Genomic DNA, 26,416 nt, shown 5'->3' on the forward strand with positions numbered 1-26,416 from the left:
TGCTTCTTGTTAGGTTGAATACTTTTTAGGAATGAGATTTTCAGAAGATGCTTATGCCCTCACGCCCCAAAGAAACACAAAGACCCCAGTAGAGATTTTTAGAAAACTCTGTAGGAAAATTAAGCTCAACTAAAACACTAAATTAAAAAACCTGACTGCTGTATTGAGACAAACACCCAGATTCACTACAGATACTACACAAATAGATTCATATTCTTAGAAGAACAGAATTTTTTCTTTAAATGCAAATCATAAGTACTGATCAACAAAATAGACTACAACATACTCACTTTTTGTGCAATAGCTGAGAATCTTAGCACATTGAGTGTTTCTTCATAGGTTGAAGCACACTGGCTGATGTTTGCTAACATGTGTATCTTCCCTTTTCCACTGAAGAATCCCTGAAGAAAGTGTGTTAACTTACTTTCACCAAACGGTATGTGCTGCTGCACCCTTTGAAGACAAAAACCACAACAAATCCCATTAGCAGAAGTTAACAGCTTCATTTCAATGTGAGAGCTATCCAAGTGGAAGACAACACATTAATAACTGCACTAGTCTTTAAATCATTTTGAGTTGTGGGTTGTTTTGAATTTAATCTTTTTGCTAGTTTGCAGTCAGGTTGTATGATTGTTCCAGCTACTATGCAGCCATTATCTTCTTAGACAACCCACGAGAACATTTAAAACAAAAAGTACATTCAACATCCAGCCTAAGATAGGTCATACAGCCTCACGTTAGCTTAAATTCTCTCTCACCTTTCTCTTTCCCTTACCACATCTGGCAAACTGACCTATCTACTTCTAAGAAAACAGTACCCAACAAAATCAGAGATAACCACTCTCTCAGGATATTGTCTCTAGGAAAGGACAATAGTAAATACTTTGGAAATAAAGAAGCATATACTTATCACAACATCTCTGGTGTTTCCTAAACCAAGGTTAAGTCACTGAATCAAACAGCTGGTGATGTACAGAAAATTAGGAGAGAACTCCTAAAGCGTGACTAAACACACTGTTCTCTAGTGAGGTTACCTGCTGGACTCTTTACAGCTACTGAATTCTGCCAACAGAGCTAAAAGCTTCACATAGCTACGCTCCTGTCACAACACACGTGACCCATAAGTAGCTTTAGTGCAGGAGTGGTAAATGAGTTCTTATTTTAAAGAAAATTACTATCAAAGTCATCACTACATTTCCCCCATATTGTTAAAATTTCAAGTGATCAGGACCAACAAATAAAACAGTTCTGAATAAATCAAAGCACTTTAAGCAGCAGCTAATTTTAAGGAATCCTTCTTCCCTAGAAAGGACAGACAGATAAGAGACTAATCCAGTAGCAAGGCCTATTTTCATCTACTTTTAAGCATAACAGAATTTGAATAGGCTACCAGGCACAGTGTGGCATTTCATGAACACAGAGCTCACCTAATCTTTGGGACAGAAAGACACCTTCAAATGAGAATCAGCAGAGAATTCTGCAATTATATCCAGCTGTGACTGTAAATAAATACTACATTGTTTAAAATACAGAAAGCTCTGTCTGCACTCATTTAGAGCACAACCTCAGACAGAAGTAGCAAGCAGGCTTTCTTCTCTCTGAATTTGGTTAGCTAGATCAGAAAGAATGATGAAGTTGCATCAAGGTTTGGAAAAAAATATATCTATATGTATATATGTAATTATATATATCTATATGTATATATGTAATTATATATATCTATATGTATATATGTAATTATATATATCTATATATAATTTTTCTTTTCCAAATTATATATATACAATATATATATTCTGACCATGTCTCTTGGCTAGGACAAAGCACAGCAATATCCCTGAGGAAAACTGTTACAGCAGAACTAAATGATAAATGCAACTAACTAACAAAGGAGGAAAAGGTCTAACACTTCACACATTTAAAGTGAAAATAGTGAAAACAAATTTTATAATCTGCCCCAGGACTTGTTTGAGAAGGCAAGGCCAGAAAAAAAAAAACAAAAAAACACAACGCTAATTTGCTTAAGTCTATGATAACACATTCAGAAATTTAGAACTGGAATGGTTTTATTTGAAAAAACAAACAAACAAACAAAAAACAACAACAAAAAGAAGGCAAGTTTATAGATCACTTTCTTAGATCATTAAGTCTTCACACATCTGCAGAAGCCTACAGAGTTTTCACTCATAACATAGTTTCGTACTCTGCATTTTAAACAATAGTTTAAACATTGTACATGATATCTGAAATCTACAACTAGTTTACAGTTTGTACAAGGACTTACTTTGACTGCTGACTGATCTTGAGTGCACTAATACATTTGCTTAGAGTTAGGAGAGATGCATTGATATTTCCACTCTCTTTCAGTCTGTCACCTTCATTGCACATCTTGGTATTCCTTTCTGAACCAAAAAGATCACACAGTGATAATCTGAAGGCAGATAAGGAAAATTAAGTTTTCTTGCCTTTGAATGTACATTGATTATTTATCATTTCCAACACAACCACTCCTCCTAGAGGGACAATTTCTTGAACCCTTTCATGCTTTTTAATGTTGCTTTCCTAGTGAAGTTGCACACTACTTCCTGCCAAACTCTTTTCCAACACAGCTTCCATTTTTCTGCCATATTCTTCCTTCTGAGGATTTACATTAGTTCAGAAGTTGAGTGAGAAGGATAAAGGAACACTGTGTGGAACAGTGGGCACAAGATATAGAACAGCATTACAACTTGATGGTTTAGTACTGCATAATGACAGGAAACGGGGAACCACCACTCATACAGGAGGCTGTATCAGGGAACCTAGTGTCCGTAGCCCAATATCAATACATCAATACTGAAAGTAACTGACAATTTCATCCTAAAAGAAGAAGGGAACTCTGCTCTGAACTTACTCATTGACTCGTGTCACTCGTGGCATTTCAAGGTCTTCAATTCTTAGTACCTTAATTGTAAATATACTGTGGCTAAAAGGAGAAATGAAGCAAGGTCAATAGCCAGAAATACACACATTTTCTAAAATCTGTAACATCTGTTCAAAACACTGCTGGATTTATTCCAGATTCAATTAACAATAATTCTACTAGATGCATTAAACCTTTTAAAGAGACATTCCGTCTTGGTTTATTTTGCTTTTCTTCCCCCTAATGAACCACCATTACTTACATGGAAGAAGGCTTAGTTGTTTTGTTGAGAGTTTTTGATAAAACACTTAGCTTTTGTATGCACTTATCTGCTTGAAGGACTAATCCTTCTAGTTCAATGCACTAGAATCACAAACTGTCACAAAATATCACATGGAACACTAGATATCAAGCCTTTTTAAAGCCTCTTCCCCGAAAAAAAGCCATAAACAATATTTTAATTCATCCCTCTTCCCCACACTATGTTACACCCAATGTTAGTGAAAGTTTCCCACCTTCAGCTGGAGCAAGAATTTAGCTTTGTGCTTGCAAAACTCTGGTGTTTCTGTCCCAGTTTAAAAAGTCTGAAAGCTTCTTTAGAATCAGAAATCTGAACCCACTGCAAACCTTTCAAAAGAAGGAAAAGTGATTTTTGCAAGCTTCGCTAGCAAAAGAGAAAGTGAACAAGAAATAAGGTATACAAACTAAGAACATTTAGTTAAGACAATAAAATACTTCATTAACTCTGCCTCAAACATACGACAAGCTGATGGCAGATAAGACTAAGATTCTTCCTCCCACAGAAAAGGGCAAGGTATAGTATAGCACAACAGTTTATCCTACCAGTATACTAAAGTATGTTCCATCCAAATTAAGCAAGCAGCCTTAGTACTGAAAGTACAAAAGCTAAGTTCTTAAACTACAGAAGCCGAAAGTTTGTATTCATTGGTGCAGAAGTCAATCTGAGAAGTTTTTTGTTTTAGCTTGTAGTTTTTATTGGGGATGGGTTATCTGGATTTTGTCTGCATTATAACGACTGTATGGCTCTCATTTTCAAGGATGATGAAGGCAATGGAGTTCACACAGGCTTTATGGGCAAAGTACAGGAATAAGGAGAATACTGTTGAAGATGCAGATACGTACATGTAGCTTGTTGCCTTCGCATTCAAGCAGACACTTCTAGAGCTACACTGAACACATTTAAGAGTTTTCTATCTACGAAGAAATGTTGTTACACTATTCCATGACAAGCTTGGCAGTTTGCAAAGTATTCTAGTTACCTTTTACGTAAGAATATCCCTTGATGTCTTGAGCAAGGCAAAGTGTCCTTTTTTTTCTGTCATTTGATAAAGGAGCCAGTAAATCATAAAAACATTCATTGTAAATCTCAAAAAATGAAACCCAGAGAACTTCACAAAATCATCTATAGATAATCTGCTAAGTTGGTCTGATCCTTCTGAGAGATTTTCTGCACCTGCAAAGTAGAAAATATTACAAGTCAATGTAGAGACAGTAAAACTAGCTGCATTTAAAAATAAGTAATAGTTAAGCTTACAGCTTAAAACTTTTCCCAGAACATAAACACAGAGAATCCCCACCTCTCATACAAACACCAAGTATCTGGAAGTCAAGACGCGTGCCCTACACATTTGCAAAGACACGCCTGCTATAAAGCTTGCTTTTTCACTTCCAAAACCCAATCTAACATCTATAGTTGGGTTAGAAATATTCAGAACTCTTCAGTCTTTACAATATAGAGAACTGAACTAGTAAGGACAATTCGTTCTGACTTTTTAGGGAAAAAAAAGTATTTAGTGAGTTCTTAAGTGCCCTAAAGGCCTGTCGGAAAACCACTAGGGATCTTATCACAAATCATACTCTTTTTCTTTGTTTTACTTTCACCTCATAAAACCAGGTTATGATAGATGTCCCAGTAGTCTCCTAGCCATTTTATTCCTTCTGTTTTCTGCCCAGATGTCCTGCCCATTATTCCGTTCTGTTACAAATAAAAGCTAAATAATCCTTTTATTATCAGCATTAGCCAAAAAAGCCAGTCGTTGACCTTACAGAAGCTTTTCTAATTGCTACTGTTTAATATAAAACATACCCTTAGAATCAGATGGGGATTTGTCATTAGTGCTGTTGTGATGGTCTACCTACGAAAGAAAACAGAGACTTTAGGATTTATTATTGATGTACAGCACCAATACACCACTGGTTGCTTTTATTTATTTATTTATTTATTTATTTTAAAAGCAGCTGTATTGCTCTACCAGAAAACAATACAGTATAGTTCCAAGGTGCCAACACAAAAATCCTGGCTACACATTTTGACTGGTTTCACCTTACTACTCATTTCTGACAATTCCTTTTACTATAAGATCTGATGCATTTCAGCTTCCTGATTCAGAAAGAAAAAGAACAAATAGGGAGAGAATCCCCAACAGGAAAAGGAGTTATTTAATAAGATGATTTTCAATAGCCCATTTATAATCTGCATTTTACCCTTCATGAATCTTGGACTCCTGAAATATTTTTCTTATTGGGATTTTCTTAATTCAGGACTTCCATATCCTATGGCTTATTAGGTCAACTCTCAGAAAAGGAAGTTAAGGTAGAATACTTGATCACTTAATGTAGATAAGCAGCTTATTATTTCTTAACTCAGGCTATCAAAGTGTTACACAAATGAAGTTATGACTAAATTTTGTAAATATAATATTTTTAAGTAGTTTGGTCATAGAAAATACAGAATAGCTCCCAACATGTAGATCTCATGATGTTCATAGATGTATACTCAGTTCCCAGGCTTCAGGTTGTGTTGCTTTTTTATAGAGCACAAAAGTAGAAAGAAATTCTCATCTACTGAAGAGGAGTAATCTCACCTACCAAATACAGTATGCTTAGAAGTAAAACTTTTAACATAGAAGTTTTCATCTACATGACACTCACCCAGATCTGGCTTTGTATAGTCAGCAAATCTTGTACCTACTTAGCTTATAAGGTCAAGTATTTTACCTAGGAACACGGGTCTTGAAACTAGAGGAGGCACCTATATCGCACGACCACATCTTAACTCTCTAATGGAGTAGGATGAGATCAGCATATAGCTGTTCACTGCATTTTCTTTCCACATACTCACTAAACCTAGAACAGTTTTACACATCTTTGGTTCATGTAGAAGACAGGTGTTGTTTTTCCCCGAAATACTTAAAGATCATTGGAGCCAGACTTCATACTCAGCTGTGCTCTTGAAATAATTCAGAAGGAATTTTACTGCCACCTGCCTTTCACACTGTGAAGTCCACACTTAACCACCTCATCAGTAAGATCAAGTTAACATACTCCACAACTAAAATACCCCAGTGTGGTGTAGCACACCACTAATAAGATGCTTCATTCTTTTTCAGCAAGAACAGAAAGACAAATAGAAAACTGTGTGTAAATACAGAACCCTCTTTCATTACAGAATGGAAAGGATAACACTGAACTATCACAAGATGCATGTACTCATCATTTCTTTATAAAGTAGTTTCCTACCTCTTTTGTCAGATGAAGCAACAAATTTTTAAGAGCAATTTCTTCTCTCACTTTGTCATTAGTCAGTTTTACGTAATCTCTCCACCGAATAGGTTTCAGATCCATTTTTGTGTATAGCCTTCCTCCAACAGTTTTAAACAACATATCCATCGTCCTTGGCAAAATACCAACATCATCTTCTGTCCCTGTAAGCAATACACAAAAGAAGGGCCAGGTTACTATTGTAAGCAACATATAAACATAAATGAAGACAAAGATAACTGATTCTAATCTCAAAGTATACACAAAGAATTTAGAGGCCAGTTACAGTCTGAAGCAATGTTTGCAGTGTTACTAGACTGTTCCCTGAAAAATACTGGCTTTAAGCAACAGCTCACATCCCATTCCTTAGACATTACAGGGCATCACTTTAAAACAGCCAGAATATTCTGCATAAGCTTAGCCTTAAGAAGAAAAAATAACCCACAGCAAACTCCCACATTTAACAGACGTGCAGATTTTCAACTGTTTACCAGGCTCCCTTCCCGCTCTGAAACAACCCTGAAATAACAACCAGAGTGATGTCTCTGCTACAACATCCCGTTCGTCCCACAAACCCTATTTAGAAATATCTACAAGTCTCATAAAAACTGTTAAAGTAACTCAGCTCCTTTCCCATTGCCTTTTCTTGGAGCACACAACTACCTCCACATCTTGCCTACTTCACGCCTTAGTTTTTCCACTGTCACTAAATACCAAGCAAGCTTCAGTGTTTTAAAGTCAGTCATGAACACAAGAGAGGACAATACGCAGAAGAATTTCTATAGTGCTGTATGGAAGGTGCATAGAAAGATAATTTTTGAACATACTACCCTGTTGATTCTTAATATTTAAGTCCTAAAAAGGTATTACTATGGGAAAGTCTTCAGCTCCACGCATATAAAACTATTGGAAATACATAGTAACAGAACACTAAATAACAGAAATAAGGGGAATTTGTTTCCTGTGAACCCAATCGTTTCATTTGTTATGACAATATTAAACATAAAAAACAACTGCTCCCAGCCAGAAAGGAGATTGATGCATTATTTCTGTACTACTAAAGCTCAGGGAACACAATCTTCTATGCTGCTGTTATTACTAAAATCAGAAATTTGAAAAAAGATTGAAATACCTTGATCAAATGTTTCAGAATGTTTAATTTCTGCCTACAATAAATCAAACAAACTCAGACATACTTTGCCTTCAAATAAAGAACAGCATTTAAGATGCACGCATTTATAGTAGGAACAAAAACCAAAGTTATTGTAGTGTATGCTGTCTTACACACTTGTAAATTTAGTAATATTTGTTATGGAAGAAGACGACTTTTCAAGGCTACTAGTATTCAAAAGAAGGCAACGTACAAGGCCTGTTGAGTAACTAGGTAAGAAGTCATAACATCTCTCTCTTCTAGAAGTAGTTCTCACTTTAAGAAATTAATTCAAGGAAAAAGCATTTCTGCTCATACCTCGGAATGTGTAAGTTTTCCCAGCATTTGTAACGCCATACGTAAAAACAAGGCAATTACATCCTTCTAAGAACTCTTTCACTGGTTGCTTCACAGTACCTTCAAAGAATTCTTCTTGAGTTGCTTCAGGTCCAAACACCTGAATGTTACCAAGAAGCTGGTTAATCTCTTTATTTTGTTTAAGCAATATTTAAGTACTTGTAAGGAGTCAGATACACGTTGATAATTCTAAAGACAGTTAAGAAAAACTTGTTTGCTTTATATGAAGTAACAGAAGACAAGCAACTTTTTCCACAAATAACTTAATATCATTTAAAGACAATTAATTTACCCGTGAAAAGGTGAACTTCTGTGTTGTCTGTCCTAAAGTTTTATTGCTCATTCTTCCCAATGAGCTCTTAGGGGACTTCAGTATGATGCTTGTTGAGTCCTCAAGTGAAACACATCCCTATTACAAGGAAGCACAAGTAATGCAGGCATGAAAAAAGTTTTAAAAGGTCATCTTACAGGAAAGAAAACATATATACTTTAAGGGTTGTTTTTTTGTTTATGATTAAATAAATGCCTTACCTGCGATCCATTTGCTCTCTCCCGTGCCGTAAAGGGTTTAATACGCGGGCAAACTTGTATGCGTCCCCTAGGCTCCAAACTAGACCTCTAAAATTAAAGAGCTGGAAGTTAGAAATCTGACTAGATCCTCTGTTTGATGATTAGCACATTAAAGCAGTATTATTTTCATCATCCTATTGTAACAGACTCATTTGTTAACACAGGAAGTAATAATATTTTACTGTTTTCACAAGTGCTTTGGACCCTGCTAAACTTCTTTGTCAGAGCCTAGAATTTCAGAACAAGTACTACTGCAACACACTCCTGTACTGCATTCAGGCCAACTATGAACAAAAGTACTCCATTATTGTGCTTCTGAGACAATGTTAGCTTCATCCACTGATACTGGTGCTCCTCATAAGGTATCAAAGCAACACCACACATCTTGGTCTAGTCTATGTACAGTCTAAAAGCATAGTGAAGATGATTTTCATCTCCTCTGTAAGATTCTAATGCTTCTTATAAAGAAAAGAATTAAGTTTATTTATTTTTGGAGAAACAAGCTGCCTTTGTGGTCCTGAGGGCCCCTTTTTGTCACCTGTTGGGCATAGCAAGAGAGCTTTTCTTGTACAAATCTATGCCCCGTGTACCTTTCTCCATCCCAAAACCTAGAGTTGTGGTGCAGACACTGGATGCTGACCAGAGCAGTAAAAGAACAGAAGAGGGGAAAAGCAGATACAGGTAAGACACCTAAAAGAAAGGAAAAGAGCAGAAGAGAAGGAAGGATACGGTTAAGAACAAAGGACAGAAGATGGAAAGTGCTATAGAGGATTGGACTGGACATGAGCAGATCAGAGCTACACCAAGGTGTGGCTTCTCCCTGTGTCCCTGTCCACCACTGGCAACATCCCCCAATGACAGGGATGATGCTGCCCCAGCAGCTGATGGGGTTGTGGTCTGAGGTTACGTTCTATGCAGAGCCTCCAGAACCTGCTACAGACCTCCAGTTCCCTGCCACTTCTTTTTTTCAGGTGTCTGCACACAAGGAACAGGTGTTCCCCATGCCCTGCATGCTGGTAATTAGTGTGGGCAATTACTGTGTGGGAATTGGGGGAAGGAAATTCAGGGGTGGGATAGTGAGGAGGAATTGGAGGGGGCTGGGAAATTGTTTGGGTGGGATTGTAGAGATCAGATATGACTGCTAGGATGGGGGATATTTGGTTGGAAATATTGTCATTTCTATTACTCATTGCTTTGTATAAGTTATTAAATGCTTTATGTTCCCTCTGCTACATCTCTGCTTGCAGTCATTTGTGCAGTGACAAAGGTCCTCAGCTCTACATGCCCACCTCCAAGGTAGGATGGAGCACCACAGATGGCAGTGTTCCACAGCTGCCACCAGCAGCCCCAGCTCGTCCCTCCACACCTGAGGTGTGAGTGGCTGTGAGAGGAATGTCTCTGTGGAAGTGCAGCTCATTCCTCCCCTCTGATGGGGGCAGAAGGCATCTGCATTTCCCTCATGGCTCTTATTTCCTGTGTTACTGTGGGAAATGAGCTGAGCCACTGTGCCTCCCTACTATGGCAAGCTCTGCAGCTCTGCCACTGTCTTTAGACTCAGCTGTTCCTGTGTGTAAAGCTCCACACTTGGACCCTGCAGAGCCCAAAGGCCTCCTTGGCTGCTGTTACTCACCTGGACATTGAGGGTGCTGTGTCTCCAGTCTGTACCTGCTTCCAGGTGTCACTTGCAAGACACTGCGAGTCCACGTGGTTGGAACTGCAGTCAACAAACACAAATGTGAAAGAAATAAGAAAGGATTCTTTCATTTCACAGGCTTTCATCTCCATTGAAAGATGTTCTGCTGTGCAGCACAGCTGGGAGCATTTCATATGTGCAAAAAAGGGGGATAGGCCCTGGCTGTGCCCGGCCCCCTTCCGGCCCAGGCCCCAAAGCAGCCCCGACTGTGCTGGGTTCCCCTCTCACCTGGGCCCTGCAGTGGCCTCAGCTGTGCCTGGTCCCCCTCTGCTCTGGGCCCTGAGCTGGCCCCAGCTGTGCCTGGTCCTCCTCCATCCTGGGCCCCAAGGCCCTGCCTCTGCCTGCTCCCCCTCTGCTCTGGGCCCTGAGCTGGCCCTAACTGTGCCAGGCCCCCCTCTGGCACAGGCCCTGCCTCAAGCCCCGCCCCCTGTGGGCAGCAGTGCTAGTGCCTGTTGGTTTTGCTCTCTTCCCTCTCCTTTCCCTGTTCTCTTCACAAATGCTTTCAGATCCCCCAGGATGACGTGCACTGACACTGCTGCCTTCTTCCTGCACAAACTTTCTGGGCAGCTCAGCTTTTTCTACAGAGCAGCGTGCCTTTGGAAGTGCTTGGAGGATGTAAACTAACAGCAAGAGAACACTGAGCTCTTCTGGGTCTTTCTAGGAATGGCAAAGAGACAGGAGAGAGTGCTCAGCCTTGAGTGGTTGCTTGTATGCAGAAATCACAGTTGTCAACATCTGTGCTGTTTTGCTGTAGGCAGTAGTGTGTGACAAGAAGCCTACAATTATCAATTTAGTGAACGTAATTAATTGTAACAGTTCCCCTTTCTTCTTCCCTTGACACTTGGGTTATGGAGTTCTCCTATGCTATGTGCCGGTGTAATACCTCTGAGCCACAGCACTGTTGCGTTTAGCAAAGCTCATGGCAACAGGCTTTGGCCAACCTCAGAGCTACGTAGATGATGAGAAGATATCCGATGATAGGAGAGAAAATGAACAAGCTCCAAGGTAAGTGTTGTTTTTTCCTTCTAGTCAGCACGCCATCGCTAAATCTTCCATGCTGTGACTTTTATCTTGATAGTGATGATCCCTTAACCTCACACCTTTAGCACAGCACTTTCTGTGGAGATTCCCACCAGTGACAAAGTATTAGTGCCACTTTTCTGCCTGTTTCTTTTTTGTCTGTATTTTCCAGAATGTGGGTATTTCTTTCATTGCCCACAAACACTGCCCAGTGCAGGAGGAGGCAGGGACAAGAGTCAGGAGCAAGGGCAGAATAGTTTCTCTGTTAGTGAATGGAATGCCAGTGTTTTCTGCATATGGACTTGCCATAGTGCTTCTTACAAGGCCTAACAGTGGGATGAAATGTGCCCTGAAGCAGGTGTGCTTTTTAGGAAGGCAAAAGAGAAATGCAGATAATGCTAAGGGGGGCCACTAAGATGATCAGAGGGCTGGAGCACCTTTCCTATGAGAACAGGTTGAGGGAACTGGGCTTGTTGTGCTTGGAAAAGAGAAGGCTCCAGGGAAACCTCACTGTGGCCTTCTAGTATTTGAAAGGAGCATATAAACAGGCAGGGGAATGGCTGTTTACGAGGGTGGATAGTGATAGGACAAGGGGGAATGTTTTTAAAGTGATACGGGGACGTTTAGGTTGGATATTAGGTTGATGTTTTTCACACAGAGGGTGGTAACGCACTGGAACAGGTTGCCCATGGAGGTTGTGGATGCTCCATCCCTGGAGGCATTCCAGGCCAGGCTGGATGTGGCTCTGGGCAGCCTGGTCTGCTGGTTGGAGACCCTGCACACTGTGGTCCTTTTCAACCCAGGCTATTCTATGAGTCTATGGCTGTACGATTGTATCAGACCTCAGGGAAGTCACGTATCAGACCTCAGGGAAGTCACGTGGAAGAGAGAAGCCTTTGAAATTAAGCTTGATTCACTTTGCCCCTCATACACCTGATCACTGCATCCCTTACTTGGCAAATGGTCTTTCTGTGGGGTGTAGATGAGGAAAGGGGAGGAGGAAAATAAAGCAGCTGCTTTGTCTTAGAGCTCTTGTTTCGTTGGGGTCTGGCCCTATTTTCTGAAACTAAAAGACGATGTGTGAAAGAAGGACTGGGAAAGGCACAATAAGGTTTTGGGTTTTGTGCTGACTCCAGCTTGCTGCTTGCTGCTGGGAAAGGCACACTTAGCTCCAAGGAAGGATGCATGCGTGGAAATCCAGTGGCCAGGGGTAAGGGGTACCCAGCAATAGAGGGCAACAAGAGCTGGGGTGATTTGCTTTTAAACTGCAGCCAGTGAAGTCCTGTCCCATTGGATCTGACATATGTATCCCCATTCCCTTCCAGTTTGTGCAGAGATGGCATGAGGCATTGCTTTCTGCCAGACTGCAGGAGCAGAAGCATTTCAGGTGCCTAAATGGTTTGGTTTCCTCATTGTGGTGTAATGGGGTACGCATAGAAGGAGGACTTCCATTCTTGGGGTGGATATGCACATGGGAGGCTGCGCAGGGAAGGCTCCATCCTGGCCAGTTCAGCCAGCAGCTGTATCCAGCTGGTAGAAGCCCCAGCCCATGAGGCCAGCACTGGCCCTGCCCATAAAGCCACAGTAAGGGAAGCCAACATCAGCTCTGGAGCCTAAAGCCACAGTAAGAGAGGCGAGCAACAGCCTCGGGGCATACAGATGTGAACCCCTATTCATTCCCACTATCTCCCTTGGGACTCCATTGAGCGCTATGAGGCCACATTAGTCTTGACTGGTTTTTAATGAAAATTACAAAACCATGACATCTGCACAAGAGCCAATTCCCTGTTGTCTTTTAGTCTTGATTTCCCTTTCACTGCCGCTTTTCACTTTCACAGCCGCTTTTCCCTTTTAGTCTTGCTTTTCCCTTTTAGTCTTGACTTTCCCTTTTAGTCTTGCTTTTCCCTTTCAGTCTTGCATTTCCCTTTCACTGCTGCTTTTCCCTTTCACTGTTGCTTTTCCCTTTCACTGCTGCTTTTCCCTTTCACTGCTGCTTTTCCCTTTTAGTCTTGTATTTCCCTTTCACTGCTGCTTTTCCCTTTCACGGCTGCTTTTCTTTTTTGTCTTGCTTATCCCTTTCATTTCTGCTTTTCCCTTTCACTGCCACTTTTCCCTTTCACTGCTGCTTTTCCCTTTCAATTCTGCTGTTCCCTTTTAGTCTTGCTTTTCCTATTCACTGCTACTTTTCCCTTTTAGTCTTGCTTTTCCCTTTAAGTCTTGCTTTTCCCTTTTAGTCTTGCTTTTCCCTTTTAGTCTTGCTTTTGCCTTTCAGTCTTTCTTTTCCGTTTCAGTTTTGCTTTTCTTTTTCACATCTGCTTTTCCCTTTCACTGCTGCTTTTCCCTTTCACTGCTGCTTTTCCCTTTCACTGCTCCTTTTCATTTTCAGTCTTACTTTTCCTTTTTAGTCTTGCTTTTCCCTTTCAGTCTTGCTTTTCCATTTCAGTCTTGCTTTTCCCTTTCACTGTTGCTTTTCCCTTTCACTGCTGCTGTTCCCTTTCACTGCTGCTGTTCCCTTTCACTGCTGCTGTTCCCTTTCACTGCTGCTGTTCCCTTTCACTGCTGCTTTTCCCTTTCACTGCTGATTTTCCCTTTCACTGCTGATTTTCCCTTTCACCGCTGCTTTTCCCTTTCACTACTGTTTTTCCCTTTCAGTCTTGCTTTTCCCTTTCACTGCTGCTTTTCCCTTTCACTGCTGCTTTTCCCTTTCACTACTGTTTTTCCCTTTCAGTCTTGCTTTTCCCATTCACTGCTACTTTTCCCTTTTAGTCTTGCTTTTCCCTTTTAGTCTTGCTTTTCCCTTTTAGTCTTGCTTTTCCCTTTTAGTCTTGCTTTTCCCTTTTAGTCTTGCTTTTCCCTTTCACTGCTGCTTTTCAGTTTCACTGCTGCTTTTCAATTTAACTGCTGGATTTCCCTTTTAGTCTTGCTTTTCCCTTTCACTGCCACTTTTCCCTTTAAGTCTTGCTTTTCCCTTTCACTGCTCTTTTCCCTTTTAGTTTTGCTTTTCCCTTTCACTGCTGCTTTTCCCTTTTAGTCTTGCTTTTCCCTTTCAGTCTTGCTTTTCTCTTTTAGTCTTGCTTTTCCCTTTTCGTCTTGCTTTTCCCTTTCACTGCTGCTTTTCCCTTTTTGTCTTGCTTTTCCCTTTCACTGCTGCTTTTCCCTTTTTGTCTTGCTTTCCCCTTTCACTGCTTCTTTTCCCTTTCACTGCTTCTTTTCCCTTTCACTGCTGCTTCTCCCTTTCACTGCTGCTTTTCCCTTTCAGTCTTGCTTTTCCCTTTCACTGCTACTTTTCCCTTTCACTGCTGCTTTTCCCTTTCTCTGCTGCTTTTCCCTTTCCCTGGTGTTTTCCCTTTCACTGCTGCTTTTCCCTTTTAGTCTTGCTTTTCCCTTTCACTGCCACTTTTCCCTTTTAGTATTGCTTTTCTCTTTGACTGATGCTTTTCCCTTTCACTGCTGCTTTTCCCTTTCACTGCTGCTTTTCCCTTTCACTGCCGCTTTTCTCTTTTGATTTTGCTTTTCCCTTTTATTCTTGCTTTTCCCCTTTCGTCTTGCTTTTCCCTTTCACTGCTGCTTTTCCCTTTCACTGCTGCTTTTCCCTTTCTCTGCTGCTTTTCCCTTTTAGTCTCTCTTTTCCCTTTTAGTCTTGCTTTTCCCTTTTAGTCTTGCTTTTCCCTTTTAGTCTTGCTTTTCACTTTCCCTTCTGCTTTTCCCTTTTAGTCTTGCTTTTCCCTTTTAGTCTTGCTTTTCCTATTCACTGCTGCTTTTCTCTTTAATCTTTCTTTTCGCTTTCACTGCTGCTTTTCTCCACCGCGTAGCAGTACCTGCTAAAGGAGCGCTGCCTCAACACCACGTGCGTGAAGGCCAAGCACAAACAGACATTTTCTGTTGGGGTGACCTTCAGTGAGAACTGACAACTGAGGAGTGAGAGCGAGAGCAAACCCAGGCTCTGTGGGAAAGCATCTGGCGTGAGTCTCTGCTGCCAGCCTGCACTGCAGCAAGCACAGCCGTGGCTGCCAACTCTCACAGAGGGTGGATTAGGGATTAGAAAGTGCAGGAAGAGAAGACAAAGGCAAGGGCTGTGTGCTTGCAAGCCCTTGCTGCCTGCTAGGGTGCAGTCTTGTGTAACTTAAGTCTTGTGATTGGAATAACACCCACTACAGAGGGGTGTAAGATCTAGGAATATAAAGGTATGCTAAAGGATTCAGTAACTTTCTAGAATGAGAAATATGAGTGCAGACAATCAGCATTTCTCTCTAATTTAGATAGGTGATCTGACCCTGACCTGTCCTTTATCTGGCATGTAAGGCCATGAGAGGTAGCACAGTGGATTTTGCTGAAGAAATGGGCCAAATTTGGTTGGCTGCTCCACCTTTTATCTGTGAATTGCACGCATAGCAAGGCAAGAGACCCCAAAAGATGGGCAAAGAAGGAAGACGGACATCAGTTTTTATGTTGGTGCGCTGAGCCTTCACATGGGATTCTTGCACTTTCCCAGCGTCTGAACGGGAGTCTTGATTTCCAGACATGGGAGCAGATTTCCCATGGACATGTGGCTCACGGCTGACAGTAAGGCTGGTGTCCATGCGAGGATGAGCTTTGCTACAGAGGCTCAAGGAGATGCGGCAGTAATGGCATGGCCCACCTCTTGTTCCCCTCTTGGCAGGCTCTCTGCCCTCTGATGAGATTTCTTTAGCTGGGGAACTGCACAATCACTTCTTCCTTACCCAGATGCTCTCCCAGAACTGGTTGCATCTGGCTATCCGTGGAACTTCCAACTTTGCTGGCAAATACATTCAAAGCTTCAGGAGGTAGGAGGGAATGCATATACGAACATACACTTATGTATATCCATTTGCTACCTTGCAGGACAGTATCATCACAAGTGCTGTTTCTATGGAAACAAGACTAAAAATACAGAATAACAGAAATTAGAGTCTCATCTAACAAGTATTTTCTATCCTGGACAAGGTTATTCTCATTTATATACTGTGCCTGCACATGTTTGCATGGAGACGGGGTTTCATTTTGTTTTGTTGGTGCTCTCGTCTGCTCTTACATGCAGAGCCCCTCAGCAATAGTCCTGCTGTTATTTCTTCTGAAAAGAAATGCTGCATTGCATCAATATGTGCTGCTGAAGCACCTCAATGAGATCAAGAATTGACGTTAAGGATTCTTCCCCATCTCAGCTGCTTTGCAGCTGCGTCTCCAGGGCACTATAGCAGGTGCCCAAAGCAGGCAGCTTTTGCCCTTTGGCTCAGGGCAGCCACCTGCTTTGCTCCAGTGCTGGTGGTGTCGGAAGGCCACTGCAGGCACTGATCTGCCCTCACCTCACAGCTTTCCCAAACAGGCCTTTGGGGCAGCAAAGCACTGAAGCACCAACAGTGTGTTGTGTGAACCCTGTGCCCTTCCCCACTTGAGCTGCCCGGGCCCACTAAAAGCTTTAAAAACCCATGGAAGTGCTCTTGCAATTTGCATATAAGCAAGACTGCACTTCAGAAAATCTTACATTTTACTTCATAAACATAGGCATCTGCTGCTAATTAAAGTAGCAGCATATAATTATACCCTTTCTTATTAGTAGATATAGAGTCTGACAGTTGCTTAGATACAAAATAAGCGACCACGGATTGTCTTCTGCACTTTAACAAGCAGAGAGAGCAGGAACAATAGAAATGTAAACTTATTCTATATTATCTCTGGTAAGTGCGCCTGGGAAAAATGTTTAATCTCATTGGTAGCTTGTAATTTTAGCTGTAAGGTTCTTCAGCAACCCCTCTGTTTTCCACAGTAAAATACCAACCAGTTGGTTCCTTGCCCCATCCTTGGAGGTGTTCAAGACCAGGTTGGACGGGGCCCTGGGCAACCTGATCTAGTAAATGTGTATGTTTGGTGGCCCTGTTAGGCAGGGGGTTGGAACTACATGATCCTCGAGGTCCCTTCCAACCCGGGTCATTCTGTGATTCTGTGGTTCCTCTGGGGAGAGCAGTGAAGCTCCTTGGGGAAGGTGTCGGGCAGGAGGAGTGATAGTGGAGCTAGTAGACACCATTTTTCAGAGACCCCATCTTCTGGCTTTTTATTCCCAGGGAAGTAATGTCTGCTTCCTGATTAAAATAAAACCAGTGCAATCCAGGATTGTCACTGTAGACAGAGGCAGATAAACAGGAGCAAAGTGAACTGTGTGCAGAGCGTAGGTAAGGTTTTTAAAAGGCGGTGATGTTGCCAAATGTGGTTGCCTTATTTTCTAATGGGTTAAGTTTGCAGCCAAAGCAGCCCGGATGTGACAAGATGGATCTTCAAAGTCCTTACTGCTTCTCGTCAAAATACTCATGACGCTGTAGTGAAAAATCACTTCCCTGCCCCACTGAATATGTCAGCTGCATCCTGAGAGGCACATTGCAGTGCGTGACCTTTTCTTTCCTCTTGTTCTGCTAATAACCCCCAACTTTCCTTGCTCGCAAATCTAAAACTCTGTTGATACACCTACAGTCTAAGTGCTCTTGTTATTAAACTGTAGGGAAGGTAATCAGAGCAGCTAATGCCACGATAATCCCCCTGATCCATACTGTTATCTTTGGAGATATCAGAAATTATGCTGCCTGTAAAAGCGATGATGTATGTTCTGGTTAATTCTGCACTGGGAAACATTTGAAGCTAACCTTCAGAGTGTTACATGCTGGAGGCTGCAATGGGATTTCAATTGCCTTTCTTATTGACTAACAAAAAGTGCAATATTTCTCAGCAGAAACCACTGGCTTATTTCTAAAAAGTCATAGTGATAATAAGAAAGTTCATTTTGGGAAAGGTCCTTCTTCCCTCTGCAGCACTGTGACACCTAGGCAAAAGGCCAAGGCTCATAGGGATGGGCAGCAGCCTCCCTTCCTTCTCCCTGTGTGGGGCGTTAGGAGTTGAAGAGAGACATGAAGCTTCCCTTTGCGATGTCAGCTGGAGCAGAATTTTGGGTATGGCTTCCCGTGCTCTGAAGACAGATTTGGTGGGCTGTTGCTGTTCTCTCTTTTCTGAAGCATCACCAGTTTTAGGTTCTGCGTTACTGTTTTGGCAATGATGCCAAGGAGATGGCACAAACACTTTGCCAGCCTACTTGGTGCTTTCCAAGCTGGCCAGATCTACAGCATGGGCATTGCTGGCACACCTTCTGGTTCAAAGTTTTTCTGCTATGGCAGCACTGGGATGCCAGTAGAGAAAGGCCAAGGCAACTCTTTCTCTCGCTGTGCCAGTCCCTGGAAACCACCTTGCCACCTCCTCCCAGCCTGCACACAAACCAATTGATTTGCTCCACTCTCTGAGCCTCCTGGCAGCCCACTGTGAGCTGACACAAAGGAAGACCCACAGATCAAAAGAAACCAGCACAGAGACAAGGGGAAAGCATTACAGGAAAGCAAAGTGCTGCAGTGAAGTTCTCTTAGCATCTTTTTCCATCTCTGTTTTTGTTACTGGGCGATTTCCTTTTCATTCCCAGTGTGATAGAAACTTTATCATCCCAGTAACATTAATTTGCTAGATCCACCCCTCTCTGAAAGACTCCTGACAAGAGGACTGCATGGCAAACTCCTGTGCTCTCTGCCTCCCCATCGAGTTTCTCAAATATTCTGATGTTGTCTCAGAAGTGCCTTTCTTCTGCTGTTTTTGTTTCTCAGCATGAACTTTATGGTCCCCAGAGGTAGATTCAGAGCTTAAAGGTAAGTGAAATGCAGTGTCACTGGGTGTGCTTCAGGCTCTTCCGCATGAAACGCAGAAACAACAATCTCTTCACCTCCTTCCAAGCATAACTAAAGCCCTATTTTCAGTAGGACAAACTCATGCAAAAATTCCATAAGGTTCTTAATAGAGCCAGCTGAGTTTGCTGCTCACCCTTTCAATCCGTGGGCATTTGACAATTGTGAGATGATGTTATTTTAGCGAGTATCTGACAAAGCATCTGGTAAATTTTGCCCCCCTGTTTTTCAGGAAACCAGATTTCAAGGTAAGGTGATCTTAGAGGTTGCCTATTGCAGCCGTGCTTGACATTTTGGCTGCAGGCAAGACATGCAAGTGCACGGCTGTGCTGTGCCAGAAAGGTATTTCTCTTTTGTTCTTGGTGTGAAGTCTCATCTAACTCAAGTACAGGTGAAGAGGTTACCCAGTGTTAACAACAGTGGGCTTTCTCCGTGCCTGCTTGCAGGTATAGGCTCTACTAACAAACCATGGGAGACTCACATGTGGTAAGAAAAGCAACCTCCAATGTGCTTGCATAGTTTCTCTGTTCCTTACTATCCCGTTTTTTTCATGCACTTTTCATTACAGCTCCTTTTTTTGTACTTCACTGATCCCTCATCCTTTTTAGAAAGACTTTTTTTTTTTAAATAGCTTTTAAAAATACAGCTTTCTTATAAGATGGGCTCCTCAGGCAGCACGCCTCCCTCGAGACAACAAAGTAGGCATCTCACACAGAGCCCTGAGAGGCTGTGGATGTCCTGCCCATCAGTTCACTGTTTGCTTTCCCATCACCCTGCTGAGGATTCTGCTACTTCAGTGATGCTACAGCAGCAAATAGACTTCGTCTGTTTTAGGCCTTCGCAAGGCAAAGGGTGACAGCTCCCAGCTGTCTGCACAGGGCTGCAGGAGGAGGCTCTTCATATGAGCAAGTGCTGCCCATGGATCAGCTGGTGCAGAAACATTGCTTCCACAGGTCCATGAGCTCTCTGTGCTGGCCAGTGTCTGTGTGGGCTGAGGAAAGGGGCCCAAGGGAGAGAGGCTGTAAGGTGGTTCAGTACCAGAATAGGAAGGGACGTCAGGGAGCATCATTTTGGCTGCACCTGGGGGCTCCTGTGTGGGCTGGTATAGGGCTGATACCACTTCACCACATGAAGGGGCTAGGCTGAGAGCCCCCACAGCAGATGTCTCTCCTTACATACACATTACAAGTTGCTGTAGATCCAGGAATGAGTTCCTAGTGCAATGTGTATGGTCTGGGAAGGAAGGTATCTGAGAGGTGGAACTGTAATCCTCCAGCAAGAGTGGAGGTAAAACATCAGTGTACCAAAGGGGTTTTGTACATCCCCATATATGCTGAAGCAATATTTAATTTGTGCTCTCACGAATGCACAGAGCTCATCAAAGATGTAAATGCAATAAGCTTTTGTAAACTGACTCACAAGACAGGAGGAAAACTGGGGACCTGGGAACTGCTCTGGAGACTCGGCATATCATCTCGATAAACTGCCGTTACCATCAGTGCATCAGAGAGCCTAGAGCAGGGTCCTGTTGGCAGTGTTTCTCTATTGGCTATGGGATATCTAAGAGCTACAGCTAACTGATTCCTTGCTGTACCTCAGTGTATCTAGCATCTCCAGCATTAGCAGTATGTCTGCTAAAAGGCGACTTGGAACAATCTGAAATACAATAAGTGCTGTTGTACAGAAAGCTGTTTTTGTGTCTGCAGTCCAGGAAAAATGGGTAAACACCTATACTGTCACAATGGGGTCATGTTGTTCCCTCAATAAAAAATAGGGTTTTCGCAGCATAGGTTGCTAAAATTTGCTAGTCACAGCATATTTGAAAAAGAGCCTCCAATTTCCCTGTTAGCTAGTGCTCTTTCTCTGCCATAAACAGTAATGCTCGATCAAACATCTTGATGCTGTTATAATGAGCTGTACCTAATACCTTAACGAAAACATCTGTGTAGGCTAAAAGGGAGAACAGACTTTCTGGCTGTCAGCAGATTTAGAGCTCTGTATCTGATGCAGTCCAGCCAGATAGTCTCTGTTCATATCTTTCCCTGTTGGCTTTCTTCTTTTCCTACATCTGCTCAGGTAGCACTGGGTGTCCACGACCAGTCACAAGTCACCAACCTATACAGATGTTCTGCTTAGGGCTGTGCCACCTGTGGAGAGGAAATCCAGCAGTGATGGGAGTTAGTGGTTTCTTTGCAAGCCCACCCCATGTGCCATGTCGTCCTGTTTTCCCCTTCAGTAGACCTTTGATTTCTCTTTTTTGCAGGCTGCTTTCAATATTCTGTTTCTCCAGATACTGGTGCCCTTCTCTTGCATTCTCTGTGTACCCCCATGCATGTAGTACCTCATGTAGTAGCACGTAATACCTCATTCATAAAATTTCCCAGGCACGCTTCTAGACCCAGATAGCAAGGGCATTTGTTAACTGAGACAGGATTTCAACCTGTGTGATGCAGTATCTGTGGAGTTGACAGAGCCTGTGGAAAGCTGACAAGAGATGATTTCATTCAACTGTGAAGCCTTGAACCATGAAGATCGCAGCGCTGCTCATCCTTTCAGAGCACTGTCATCATTTGATAGATTAATCAGGGTTACTTAGCAGGGATGCTTACCTGGCAAGGCAATTCCTTAGCTTTTGTACCCCTTGAGTAAAAAACTCAAGAGCAATGAGCAGCTGCATCTGGCTCCAGCAGCACTATTAAACTTCAATACCAATGGGGTATTTAGTGAAGGGTATGAGGGCTCCATGTCTTACAGTTGATTTTTTTCTCCCTTGAAGATACCTCTGTATTTTGTCTTCGGTGAGGTGAAAATTTCACTGTAACCCGCATTGTTGCATCTGATAATATTTACAGAGCTTTCTGCCTTAGTAGCCTTGAAGAAATTCCTGTCTCTGGTTTATATTTGCTATGAGCAGACCAGTGCACGTTACCATTGTTGTTTAAAGGATATTTGTGCTTCAAGACCTTTTGTGTAGCATCTCTTTCCAGCTTTGGAGTCAGACTTTCTGCTCCTCCCCTGCAGGTCTTCATGCTTCCTAAAGCGTGCCCGTGGGCACAAGATGAAGCACACACGTACCAGTGTCCTGAGGCTCAAATGCTTTCTGTCCTCAGGAAAGATCCTGAAAAGCCTTTTCCTAAGTGAAGCTCTGGCCCTTGTTTGGGTTGGCTATGAGCTGGCAGAGACAAGATCCTTAATGCTACCTGCATGCATGCTTAGATTGGATTTTATGGCTTGTGAGCCTTCCTGCAGCCCTCTGTGTGGCAGCCTGACATTTAGGCTTCTTTCTTCTTCCATCTTAAAGAGGGGTCAAAAGCAAGTTAGCTTTCTGCCTTCTTTCTTATCTGATCTGGTCTTTGTACCATGATCTGAGCTTTTGTCACCTGCGTGGACAGCTTATATTAACACTGATTTTAGTTTCCAGCCTTTGATCTGCTCTCTTCTAGCTATTAATCGTCTTATCTCGTTCATCAGTAAGACTGCTTTTCCCCTGAGGGGAGATATTCTCTTCCTCTGCCCCGTTTTCCTTTATATTACTGCTACAGCATGTTTGCAGTGCCTGAACTTGGCTCTGCATTGTATTTTCTCTAACTTCTTGCTTACAGATGCAGATTATCAAATAACATCCCATCTGCAAATGGACTCTTAATTTAAGCTTCATAGTATCTGAATATCACCACACTGCAATCACATCAAGACTGAAGGGAGAAACACGTTTTGCAGAATGGCAGTGTTGTATTTCAGATTGGAGTCAGCCTCTTGTGAAAGCAGCCAACACTTTTGCTCCAACTAGAGCATACTGATGCTTCTCTTCTGTGACTCACTTGAGGCTGCAAATCTAGCTCAGTAACATCTTATTCTTGGTAACAGTGGTCTTCAGAATCCCTCCAGTTTTGGAAGGCTTGTATCACATTTTTTTTTTCCCCAAGGACTGAGCCATAGGTGGGCTATGGCTTCTAGGCTGCAGACCTTGTGTATGTTTTTATAAACCTAAAGGAAAGAACTAATATCTTTCCTAAACAACTTAGTACAAGCTGTGCTACGTTACTTGAATACCCTTTCCAATTAACATCTTCTGTGTACAATTCTTGAACGGCCACTAATTTGTGTTTGCTCCATTTTAGTGTAGCACTGTTTAAGACATCAGTTTATTCATTTAATTATTTTAGCCACAGCAGTGGCACTCCCAAATATACTTTTGTTCCACTGTCCAGGTAGCTTGTCAATGTGCATATTGTTAATGCTTTTGTTTTCTTCTTTGCTTTCCCTTCTTTTTTTTCCCTCCTGCAGTTCTGCTGCAGTCAGCCCTAGAAATATCTTGAAGCATAGATTTCTTCTCTGTGCTAATTCTTTAAATGCCAAAAAGTCTTCCTGCTTCCATATGGAGGCTTTTAAGCTTTTTCTTATGCAGAAAACAAACATTTTCTGACAGCTGCAGAGGAATTCAGCCTGCTCTGGCATTTCAATACAGACACCTTTTTGCTTGCTAGATAACCACTTTGGGATGAGAGGTAGTCTTAAAAGTAGAATTTTATCGAGTATTTCCTTCCTTTCTCATAACAAAATTCAAAGCCTTTGGTCTACAAATACATATGACTTGTACCTGCCTCACTGCTGCTGAGTGTTAGCAGCAGGGTGCAATGAAGCCCTGTTTTCCTGAGTTACAGAAGGTCTTCTCCACCTGCACAGAGGCTTTTTCACCTCCCGCTACTGCTGTGCAGTGGGAATCAGGGCTCATTTGGAGCAAGTGTAGGTGACCTCTGGGTGCTCACAATGCAATGAAAATACAGTAACCCCAAATACAGAGCTTGCTGTACCTAACACATTTACTTTGCAGATCCCTTTGTTCAGATTCCTGTTGCACAGAGTGATATGCTTTATCCTGCATAAAGATGGGTCACGCTGCTCCTGGGAGTGCAGGCTGTACAACTTTCCACTCTCTTCTGAGAGCATCGTGCCTGACAAGTCTCTCTTCGATCTCGCTAGACCCTCAGTAGCTTCCAGATATCCAGACAAGAATAAATGCCAGGATGTTCTTTCATTCTTCATTGTCAAAAAGGATTGCAAGATCATTTTTTCTACAGACTGACTGAACTTGCTCTATCTATCCAAGCCTTTTCCATCTTCATATTAAATTACTTCCTCATATTTCTACATCGGGCTATGATGAGTACAGCATATGGGAAAGTTAATAATGAAAAAGCAAAGAAGTTAAAAGTAAATCTGGAGTTTTAAATTTATTCACGTTAAAAAGCCAAGTGCTACTTTAAAAATTATTTCCTATGTTTTCACAGTGTTATTTCAAAAAATATCTCCACTAAGAAAGCTAAAAATCAAATGTGAGTTGAAACTTTTTTAGTTTCATATGATGTTAATGAAGAATCTGGGCAAAACAACAAACTCTGAACCCAGATTGCAAAGTCTGTACAACCAAAGGAAACAAGGGGGGGTACCTACTGGGGGTGATGGCTGACAGGCAAACCGAGAAGAACGTGAACCCCAAGTACTTCAGCCAATAGGAAAAGGGGGAAGGGCTCACTACTGTTGGGCTATAATGATAAAATAGAGGCTGTGTCCCTCAGTACTTTGAGGCATTCCACAGGGGAATGCCCCAGTGAATTCAAAATGAGAGAGCTGAAGATTCGCCTCTGTCTCTTTTTGGGATGATTGAATAAGCCTGCTGGAGCAGAAATTTTCCAAACAACTGGTTCAATGGTTCACCCACAGGTCTTACGAGAATGGGAGGAAACTGGGGAGAGGCTTATGCATTTCTTTCTGCCTTTCTCTTGCCTGTGACACAGAGGTAGTACTGCAGCATGCAGAAAGGCTGCTCTGCTGAAGAGTGCTGAGCACACTGCCAGCTGCAAAAAATGTCATAGTGTGAGATTTAAACAAGAAAAAACAAATTAGTTCTCCTCACCCTATCTTGGAATTTTGAGGTGTCTGTGGGACTATTTTCTAAGGGCTGGAGGTTGGTGTTCTCTTCTCTCCTTTTGCTTTTTAAAAGATAGCTAAATTTCCTGTGGGATTATGTGGCTTAAAAAGCCGTAAGAGAGGGAAGTCTGAATCCTCGGGAGCAGTCATTGCCCTGCACAATGCAGAATGTGCAGGCAGGTGGGTAGGAAGGCTGTTAGTGTACAAAGATTTGTCTTTGTGCATTTTCATCCTGTGAGGACTGTTCAAAAGCTGCTCTTGTTTAAGGCAATTGCAGAGATTATCATTGATGAAGAGTGATTTAACAGTTCCTAGGTGCCATACATTCACTGTGCTGGCAATCCGGGCTCTCCAACAGCCTCCCCAAGGGCGGGCCTACAGCTGGTAAGGACATGCTTAGAGGCGGCATTTTTTCTGACTACTAACTTGAAAAAGTGGTGAACTACTCCTTGGTGTGAGCAAAGGAGGGACATCAGGGAGTGAGGGTGGCTGCAAGACCCCTCCCAGTGCAACGCTGGCCCCTCTGCCCCAACAGCTGTGTGAGGCCTCACCTGTGGCCTTTACCCACCCCTGCCCAGGCCCTGTTTCAGCCCTTCTGAGGTCTGCACCAAAGGATAGCTGCTACAGATCATGCAGGTATGTGTATGTATGCTGTTTTGGTGGGTACCTAGCTCTGTTTAACACAAGTTTGGTTGGCAAAAGATGTCTGGGTGCCTCCTCTCTCCTGCTCCACCATGCAAGACTTGCGCTATGCAGGACACATGGCTGGAACTTGCCTGCTTGATGTGCTAAAGCTAGCCAAGTCTCTGTTGTGTCAGCTTTACAAGTCAAGAGGAGCTCCACCTGAGGCTTTCTTTTCCTTTCTCTGGCCAAGATATCTCAGCCCTGGAGCTGCCAGCTGGGGTGTGGGTGGTAGCCGGTGTGCAGGACTCCACCAGAGCTCGCTGCTTGCTTTTCCCAATGTTAGCAGGGTGAGCTGAAGAGTTTGAAAGGAAAGAGGATAACTTCCTCAGTTGGAAACTAGGGGTGTTGGTAACTCTGGGAGTCCTTTCTAGCCTTGTATTTCCCATCCCCTTCCCCTGTGGGAAACCTGAAGGAGCAGAAGTAATCTACTTCCTGCTGCTTAGCTGTATTTATTTTCCACTGCCTGCCTCTCTGCCTGCAGCACCACTAATGTTCCCAAAGCACCTGAAGTCATTTATTTTCTACCTCTACCTATGGCAGTGGTATTGCACCCTAGAAGGTTTTTCTTGAAGCCTTCTGGGCTTTGTTGGGTGCGCTCTAGGCATGTGAGAAAATAAACGGGCATAGAAGCAGTATGTGTTAAATCCACAGCGGGTGTCTAGACTGCCAAGGCTTGTATATGTTTTCACTTTTAATAAGTGTACATAGATATATTACTAAGTATCTAGTAGACAAACATACTCTAGATGCTGGAAACTTGCTGCTCCTATGGTCCTCACAGGAGCAGTTTGAACAGCATCATCTTCCCTTTATAAACA

The 26,416-nt window shown here is 42.4% G+C and overlaps 2 protein-coding genes across 3 annotated transcripts in view; one reads left to right on the plus strand and one right to left on the minus strand.

Annotated features, from left to right (window-relative positions):
• Positions 1 to 187: 187 nt before the first annotated feature.
• On the minus strand, positions 188 to 10,257 carry LOC146752464 (kinesin-like protein KIF20B). Its single transcript, XM_085531820.1, has 11 exons — positions 10,171 to 10,257; positions 8,502 to 8,588; positions 8,263 to 8,379; positions 7,932 to 8,070; positions 6,443 to 6,627; positions 5,010 to 5,058; positions 4,183 to 4,376; positions 3,418 to 3,529; positions 2,894 to 2,965; positions 2,285 to 2,431; positions 188 to 453 (listed from the first exon to the last, which is right to left on the minus strand). Exons 3-7 carry the CDS (start codon positions 8,311 to 8,313, stop codon positions 4,186 to 4,188), a joined length of 615 nt encoding a protein of 204 aa, XP_085387946.1. The 5' UTR covers positions 8,314 to 8,379; positions 8,502 to 8,588; positions 10,171 to 10,257; the 3' UTR covers positions 188 to 453; positions 2,285 to 2,431; positions 2,894 to 2,965; positions 3,418 to 3,529; positions 4,183 to 4,185.
• A 545-nt stretch (positions 10,258 to 10,802) lies between these two features.
• Positions 10,803 to 26,416, plus strand: part of LOC146752465 (uncharacterized) — a 126,132-nt gene continuing 110,518 nt past the window's right edge. Inside the window, exon 1 of one of the 2 annotated variants that reach the window (XM_085531815.1) lies at positions 10,803 to 11,238. The gene's annotated coding sequence lies outside the window, so the exon portion shown is untranslated. Of the gene's footprint in view, positions 11,239 to 25,468; positions 25,551 to 26,416 lie in introns of those variants that run through there. The other variant, XM_085531816.1, reaches the window with a different exon arrangement.

This window comes from Coturnix japonica, unplaced genomic scaffold (assembly GCF_054131305.1).
Source record: "Coturnix japonica strain WE unplaced genomic scaffold, WE-NBRP24 Scf045, whole genome shotgun sequence".
NCBI classification, from domain to species: Eukaryota; Metazoa; Chordata; class Aves; order Galliformes; family Phasianidae; genus Coturnix; species Coturnix japonica.

Excerpts from the sequence above, each read along its gene's own strand:
- LOC146752464 (XM_085531820.1), bottom strand. The coding sequence starts at position 8,313 with ATGAGCAATAAAACTTTAGGACAGACAACACAGAAGTTCACCTTTTCA. Across the intron at positions 5,059-6,442 it reads TGCTTCATCTGACAAAAGAG|GTAGACCATCACAACAGCAC; the intron begins GTAGGAAACTAC and ends TTTCTTTCGTAG. Across the intron at positions 4,377-5,009 it reads ATCCCCATCTGATTCTAAGG|GTGCAGAAAATCTCTCAGAA; the intron begins GTATGTTTTATA and ends TCTACTTTGCAG.